This window comes from Micromys minutus (assembly GCF_963924665.1).
Source record: "Micromys minutus genome assembly, chromosome: 1".
NCBI lineage: Eukaryota > Metazoa > Chordata > Mammalia > Rodentia > Muridae > Micromys > Micromys minutus.
The window spans coordinates 247224035-247232658 of NC_137969.1; the positions used below are offsets into that span (position 1 = coordinate 247224035).

General features: G+C 51.1%; 1 protein-coding gene across 1 annotated transcript; it reads left to right on the forward strand.

The window, feature by feature from the left end:
• Positions 1-850: 850 nt before the first annotated feature.
• GLRX5 (glutaredoxin 5) lies at positions 851-7726 on the forward strand. The gene is made up of 2 exons (XM_080939836.1): positions 851-1176; positions 7153-7726. Exons 1-2 carry the CDS (start codon positions 894-896, stop codon positions 7326-7328), a joined length of 459 nt encoding a protein of 152 aa, XP_080795962.1. The 5' UTR covers positions 851-893; the 3' UTR covers positions 7329-7726.
• The last annotated feature ends 898 nt before the right edge of the window (positions 7727-8624 follow it).

Consider the following 8624-nt stretch of genomic DNA (forward strand, 5'->3'; position numbering starts at 1 on the left):
TCCCATGACCTGAATAAACTCTATTCCGTACTATACTGTTGTGTGGCTGGTCCCTCAGGGAAGGGATTCCCAACATGGACCCCTCAGAGGCATCTCCCTTGCCCTCAGGCCTCGCCGCACCTCCATGGGCCATATGCCCCCCACTCTCTTCATCCTTCCCCTAACAAGGCGGACGTAGAGACCTGACTAACAAAGTTGTCTTCTGACTTCTACTCACACGCTGTGGCAGGTGCATGCACACCGATCATACATACACAGTAATTACATCTTTATGCTACGAAATCGTTCTAGAGGAAGAATCCCACGTGAGGCAACAGCACACGGTTTGGGTGTCCACGTGCATGGCGGGTCCGAGGCTGGAGCCCCGGGCAGGCCAGGACACACCAGGTTCGCGGCTCACCTCAGCTGGTGATGCGCTCGCCATCGCAGGACTACGGGCCGCGTTACCGTAGCAAACAGCCACCGCAAACGGAACCGGAAAGTGCGTCTGACGTGCTCTTTCCCGGCGTGCCGCGGGCGGCAGAAGCCCCGCCTTGCTCCTGGCCTGTCATCCAGGCGTATCCGGGCAGACGTCGAACGCCCGCACGAGGAAAAAAAAAGAGAGGTCTTCCTGTAGTCACGCCTCTTGATGACCTTCACTGATGGACGTTCAAGTTGTCCAATCAACACGCAAAGCGGTCATCTACACTCACTAGCAAGCCTGTAGGATGCGGCTCCCAGGGACGGGCCTCCGGTGTGGTGTAAGCGATATGATTGGTGAAATTGAGTCAGTCTTGTCCAATCACGAAATTCATGCCAGATCTTATCCAATGAGAGCCTCCGGTGGGCCGGCCGGACACCACGGGCACTGTAAGCCCCGAGGTGGCTGCAGAGGCGGTGGACAGCGAGCGGGCATGAGCGCTTCCCTGAGCCGGGCGGCGGCGGCTCTGCTCCGCTGGGGGCGCGGCGCGGTTGGCGGCGGCCTGCCCGGAGCCGGCGTGCGGGCAGCGAGCTCGGGTGGCCAGGCGGAGCAGCTGGACGCGCTGGTGAAGAAGGACAAGGTGGTGGTGTTCCTCAAGGGGACGCCCGAGCAGCCCCAGTGCGGCTTCAGCAACGCCGTGGTACAGATCCTGCGGCTGCACGGAGTCCGCGACTATGCGGCCTACAATGTGCTGGACGACCCGGAGCTGAGGCAAGGTCAGGCCCGTGGGATCCGGCGGCGAGGGCGCGGTGAACTTGAGCAGAGCCTGAGGAGCAAGGGCCCTCCATGGTTATGTAGCCACCTGAGTGGAGAGTTCGCCTCGGCCCACCTCGGGACGAGGTGTTTCTGGCTGCATAGGAGTGGGGTAGTCGGCAGCGTGATCCCTCAGGACAGGTCGACTGGGGACTGACTGATGAGAGGGGAACTCACAGCAAGTACCTTGGGGACACTTTGAGGGCTTGGAAGCCAGCAGCCTAGGTGAGGGACTGATGCCGCGTATGTAGGGAGGACGTTTCAGGCTTGCCGGTGTGTGACCAACGAGGTCAGAGGTCGACCTCTATTGTTTTAAGGCCCCGAGGGTCAGGGACTGTCTTCTGGCTGCAGAGAGGGTTTCACCATAGTCTAGCTGGACTCAGTTTGGGAAAGACACGAACTTTGGTTTTTAGGTACTGTAGTGCCAAGGCTCAGCGGGAAGAGGAAGCCACTAAGAATTCTGACCCCCGACCAGATAGGTGAACAGGTTGGAGCCCAAAGGGCAGAGAGCAGAACAGCCAGGCCTGGAGCTTTTCAGTAGCCCCGAGGCAAAGAGACTGCGTCCTGATGTCTAGTTGAAATCCTTTATACAAAGTACCAGGCACCTTTCTCAGTCTTCTGCGTGCTCTGAGTGGGGAAGAGAAAGAGGCCAGGGATTTGGTCCTGATTCTTGGCAAGAATTGGAGTGGGCGCAGTAATGGGAAAGGTGCCCTCTCCTGCCCCCTGCTCCTCCTACAGTGGAATCTGGGGAACCCTGCATTCTAGTAGTCTTCCCCCATCTTCCTACTGACCTAGTACTCTGGTTTAGTCGCTGCTGAAAGGAGATTTTGCTATGTTAGAATGGAGTGTGCAGTGTTTGAAATTACGGAGTATAGTTATTCGTTGTATGGTCATTCTTCTTGAAGAGGCTGGAGTTGTGGAGAGCAGGTTTGGCTTGAAATTGTCTGTGGTCTGTCTGCAGCGCAGCCTAACTGCAGTTCCTTCTCAGGAAAATGAAGATTATAACACCGAGGCTGGCAGTGTCCACGGGGAGACAAGAGAAAGTAAACATCATAGCTGTGCATAGTAACTCACACTTCTGTAACCCCAGCTCTCTGCAGGCAAAGGCAGGGGGATCACCAGTTCAAAGCCAGACTGCACTTCATTGTGGGAATTCCCCCATTTCCCTCTATACTGCATATAATATATAATAATATAATGTAATAGTAATATAACATAATATAATAATAGTAATATAATGTAACTGGCACAAGAGGCGCCACCAAGTGGCAGCAAGTTTATTATTAAATCTGATGGCTTTCAAACTGCTGTTCTCCTTGTTTAGTGGCTGACCCCACATGGGTTCCCTGTGATGGTATTAATGGGCCAAGCTCTGGGGTGAAGCAGAGAAAGAGAGAGTAATGGATGCCACCAATAACGCACAGCTAACATCTGGCTGCTTGTGAGGCTCCGGGGTTATCTGGCTGGGGCACGCTGTGGCTTTGGGTCAGAGGTGGCTCCTTGCAGGGGAAGATAAGCAGCTACTGCGTGGCCTCTGAGCTGGGACCTAGCTGCGGTTGCCCCACAGTCACGACGCTCAGCAGACAGCTGCATTGTGGATATCTCGCCTAGTATGAGGTCTGAGGATCTCTGGCTTAGAATGTATGCTCCCCTGTTTAGTGTGACTGGAGGCAAGATAGAAGGGGCACAGCCAGTGTGAGAACAGATATCAGGGCCTGCTCTGTTGTCCATCCCACGTGCCTGGCCTCATCATTAGGTATTCAGATGTCACAAGAATTTAACTCTTGCTTTTTTCCCCCTTGTTGATATAATTTTTTTTTTTTTTTTTTTTTTTTTTGACAGGCTAGCCAAGCTGGCCTAGAACTCACTGTATAGATTAGGCTGGCCCAGAACTTGAATTGTTTCTCCCATTGCTCAAGTGCTGGTGCCGGAGAGCTATTGTGCCCAGCCTCAACCCTTAGATTCCTGATTGCTGATTTGTGTTCTCCCAATAATTAAACACGTGCCTCCTGTAGCACAGAAAAATGAAGGTTAGTGGAAGGGTGGACATTGGGACTGGTGAGAGTGTGCCCCCCTCCCTGCCCTCCAGGAGGGTAGCTTGCCAGGTTGAGCCTTTCAAGAGGTCTTTGTCTACACCCAAGTTTGCCAAAGGGCAGGCATGCAGGCAGTTCATGCTCACTTTGACAGGCAAAGAGGGCCCTCTCACCTGTCCCACTGCAGTGTGTGGCCACTGTGGCAGTGGCCCTTCCTTTCCCCTTGTGCCAGAGTCTTCAGAGGGCCCTAGTCCTTACCCAGGGTTTAAGATGGGTGGTGAAGAGAAGCCGTCTGGTCCTCACTTTTATCACATAACCACTGCCTTGTGTTTTCTTGTCCTTATAACTTGTAAACTATGTGGCTTTGCCATATTGTGTAAATTACGTAACACCATCAGAGTAGCTGGCCTGGCTGTCACTTTGGACATGTTGATGACTCATAGAGCATTTGGAGTCCTCCCTGCTGGTTGTTGATTTTTGTCTCCCAGAGTTTTCTCACTGGCTCTCACGTATATTAAAGCCTTTCTTTAATCCCGTTGTGCCCCACCTGTGAACCGTTTCTTCAGCCTGCTTCTCTCAGTTCTTTCCCCCACAACCCGTAAGTGTTTGAAGCAGTGTCTGAACAGTGAAGGAAATAGTTAGGTACCTACTACTCTGGGGAATGTTGCAAGTTGGATGCCCAGTTGTATGCATGTGCTCCTGTGGGCCCAGCCATGTGCTGTGGAAATCTGGCACAAGCACTTTGGAATTGTAACAGTCAGTGTTGATGACAAACAGCAGTTTCCCTTCTCCCAGAGAGAGTCTGAGTTGGAGACAGCTTCCCCTGTGAAGGGCCACGTGGGCTATGGGCTCACAGGTCGGCCATTGCTTCTGTTGCTTTGTTGTTGGAGGCCGAATGTACTCTTGGATGCTGTATATTCAGTTAGCAAGCTGAAGAGTCAATAAAACTTTATTCACAAAGGCAGGAAGAGGTTTAACCCAAAGCCAGCTCGCCCTCCCCACCAGGTCTAGAGGGTCCCACATAGGATAAGAAACACGTGTGTGGTGTCTATGACAACATGGCTGCGGGGCCCAACCCACAAGATGAGATCCTGAGGAGACTGGATTAGCAAATGGTTCAGTGATACAGGGTAAGACTCTACTGTGCCTAGATCCTGGTGTAGTTGATGTGGCTAAATACGAGAGACACATTTGATCAAAAGGGGTACCAACTATAAATGCTGTCTGTGTCTGACGTCAGAGATGTGAGCCAGTCTCGTGTACCATGCATGTGTGTACAGTTAGCAGGTAGCTGTCGGTGGGACAAGCTGTGCTGAGGGTCATAGGTTTAGAGGCTGGCTTTAGGTTATATAAGCCTAGAATCTGTCCTGGACCCACCACATGTTAGCTCTGTGACTTTGGGTAACTTATTTGCCCTCTCTGAACCCTAACTTGATCCCATCAAACAGGGATAATTATATCATGTGTCTGTGTTGGTTAAATAGGATTATTGATGGAAAATACTGAAGGAGTATGAAGTGCCGTAGCCCAGAGCTCTGCAAATGCTAATTTCCCCTTACTGCATGAGATACCCTGCTTCTGCCATTCCTGTGTTCTTTCCTCGTGCTTGCTGGGGAAGACCCCTGACGGGGGGCGGGGGATACACACACATCTGTAATCCATACCCAGTGGGGCCTCGCACTTGGATGGGAAGGAAGTCATCTCAGCAGTTAACATACCATTTGATCTCAGTAGATCCATGAGGCAGCATGGACTTTGGAGCCAAGGGAACTGAGACTAGGGGATGTTGTCACCTCTCTGAGGCTGCATCTAGCTGCCAGAGAGCCCACTCTGCTGATCTATGTGCCCCAGCCTTGTCTGCTCTGTTTCCAACCTTCGCTGTCCTTTCCCGAGGCTCTGCGGTTTTCACACTGAGATCCCCCTATCTCCAAGGTGGGAGAAATGAAGGAACTGTCACCCTAGGATTCGAGACACCTAGGCCAAGATCACAGAGCCTGGCATGTGATTCTGGGAATTAGTCCACACCTGAAGTTCTACTGCAAACGTCATCGGGGACCAGGAAAACCACAGCAGTGGGATGTGATTGAGTGTTTCACTGTAGAATGCATCTTTTGAAAGTGGGTGGGGCAGGGCAGTTTTCTTCCTTTCTCTCCTTCTTTCTTTCTTTTTAAGGTGTATTTATTTATTTATTATATATAAGTACACTGTAGCTGTCTTCAGACACACGTGTCCAGTCTTTTCTGCTTCGTCCACCATGACTTCCTGCCGTGATGGACAGTGTGTGAGGACACCAGAAGCCCAAGCAAACCCTGTCTGCCATGGATGGAAAACAGTATACTGTTTTCTCTCCAGAGGTTTTACTAAAGCAATGGCACTGTTTAGAGTTCCGTGTGGTTTGGGGCAGGCCTCAGGCAGCAAGTATATTTCCATTTTGATATGTTTCAAAGCAGTGGGCCCTCAGCAAAAGTAATCAGTAAGCTTCCTGTGGAGAAAAGCAGGGTTGGGAAACACAGAGGGAAAACACATGCGTAGTCTCCTGTGTTTCCGTGGATCTTCATTCCCACCCTGCCTCTGCCATAAAGGTAAAAGATTTGCGTCTGACCCATAGGCGGTTTATATCTGAGGGTCGTTTAAGGTGCAAACAAAAACAAATCTGCATGACCCAGGTTCCAAGTAGTTGCTCACAGTTCTGTGCACCCCATCAGTAGGGCAGAAGCCTTGGGGTCCAGGTAGTTAAGTGTGCCAGATACTGGATGTTGTGAGAACCAGTAGGATTTGCCCTCTACTGTAGCCTCTCCCCTTCTTGAGAGGGCCCCTCTGTGAGGTCCAGGCCTGGCTTTACAAGTGTGGGCGACCACACCCAGCCTGTGACTGTTTCTCAGTGCTCACTGTCGAAGCAAGATAAAAAAAAGCTGTAACCCAGTCTCCCTCCGGCTCTGTCATCAGCAGTTCAGTGCTTTGCAGGGGAAGACAGTAATTTTTAAAAGAAAGTATATTGTCTTATGAGACCATTGTGATGTTACTCAAATTTGTTAATTCTATTTGAAAAGCAGATATGAAATGAGACGGTAGTAAGAACAAGTTTGGTGCTTTAGTTTGTCTACATAAAAAGCTCACCGTGTGGCTGGGTTTTAGGTTTGAGTACTGTTGTATGTTTTTGGAAGCACCTACCCACTTGCTGTATTTATTTGTATGCTCATTCTTGCCTTTTAAAAACCCCTCTCTATGGTACCTATGCCTTTGTTAATTTGCTTCTTGCTGAACTGAACTTACTTGCACTCACACTAGCCAAATGTCTTCTACTGCTGGGCTGTATTTCCAGTGTTACACACACACACACACACACACACACACACACACACACACACACAGGAATCTAATACTCACCACAGGCTACATACTTATGTCCTTCATTAGGTGCCATAGGCCGGAGTTCTTTGTGCCTCTCTCCTCAGTAACCCTCAAAGGTAGAATGCATTTGTTGTCTTGAGTGTGGGTCAGTGGAGGCCCTCACCACTCAGAGCTGCAGGAAGGAGGCAGAGGTGGGGTCACCCAGGCAGCCAGTGAGTTGTCGTGAAACATGACCTGTGTGGATAATTACAGCTTTGCCTGTCTCACGTGCCTTGGTTAGACAGCCCCTTTCCTAGTGTGAATCCCCTGGCTGAAGTGTCTGTCTTACCAAGAGCCTTATTGGATTCTCATGAAAACCTCGGGGGCTTAAGGCTGAAAGTGAAGAGGAGGCACCTGCTAAGTACTGGGCTGTCCATTTGGCTCTGAAACGCATTGCCGTCTGGGAGTCAGGGAGGCGGGGTGGGTCCTGGATTGGATGTGCTGGATGTGACGTTTGTGGTGGAAGGTCCCCTTGCTTCTGATCACGTCAGTGACACATCTTCCATCTCTCCACAGGTATTAAAGACTATTCCAACTGGCCAACCATCCCTCAAGTGTACCTCAACGGCGAGTTTGTGGGGGGCTGTGACATCCTTCTGCAGATGCATCAGAATGGTGACCTCGTGGAGGAACTGAAAAAGCTGGGGATCCGCTCTGCCCTGTTAGATGAGAAAGACCAAGACTCCAAGTGAGGCTCCGAGTCCTCACTGAGCAGAGTGCGTGCCCTTTCCATCCGTCGGGGCCAGAAAAGCCTTACTGCGTGGTGGTGTTCTGTTGCTGTGGTGCTTGCGCTGGGTCTCCTGGCTTGCAAGCGGGCAGGTGCTTTTACTTTAGTCTTTGGCTCGGAATACCCTCTGGTGAACTTTCAACCACTGCACTGTAAATCAGTGTCGTGATCCTCTATTGCTGTAACCCTAATCTGTTCTTACGTTGACTTTGTCCTCTGCCAGTTTTGGGAGTCAGTCCTGATCTTGTCCGTGGTTTGAGTTGTAAGGATGTTTTTGTAACTTCCTCTAAAAGGGAAATGACGGGCAGAGAAGAAAATGTACTGGCTAGAGTGTTGTTTTTTAAAATAAATTGCCAACACAGACGTGTGTGAGTGTGTGTGTGTGAGTAGTTAAACCCAGCGAGTACAGGTCTGCAGGTCGTGGAGAACTAGCCGCCTTTGTATTTTCTCCCACCCTTCCTCCTTTCTCTCTGCCACCCTCTGCTTCTCACACCTCCCCTCTTTCCTCCCTGCCCCTTTCTCGCTCTTTCTTTCTGTGTAGCCCAGGCTAGCATTGGCTCCGCGTGTAGCCAGAGGTAAACTTGACCTTCAGACCATCTTGCCTTCACCCTCTAGGGCCTGAGATGTCAGCCATCTGCCACCACAGCGCTGAGCACAGGATCCAGGGCAATGCACACGCCAGGCAAACACTTGATCGGTGGAGGCACAGCCCCAGGGCCTACCTGCATCCTCTTTGAGTAATTAATTAACAGTAACTCTCATTCACCATTAGGTTGCTCTGAAGTTCCTTTTGGCTACTAAGGAGTGCCTGTACAGTATGTCCTTGAGCCAGGGGGGTAACGCTGTGCTGGAGGGATGTCAAAATAAAAACCTCCCCAAGCCCTGCTAGGGGGAGAAGGCATCAGCTGGCCTCTGACCCAATTTCTTTCTCATGAGCTGGGGTCTCAGAGGAAATGATTGGGACTCTGTCTGTCTTCCAGTTCAGTGTCTTGGTGGGACTTCTCCAGGGCTGATGGACAGAGACTGGAGTGGAGGACCCGATTCCCCACCCTCATCCGTGGGACACTCCTCTTCCAGTGTGTCTGGCTCTGCAGGAAGCCATGTTCAGTGTCCTAGAGACAGAATTGCCTAGAAGTCACAGGCAGGAAAAAGGCTGCCTTTTCCATGAATGGGACACAGAGAATGAATAGTGGCCTCCCAGAGGCTGGCCTAGGGAAGCTTTCTGTGCTCAGACATCTTGAGCTCCACTCCCTTCCTGAGG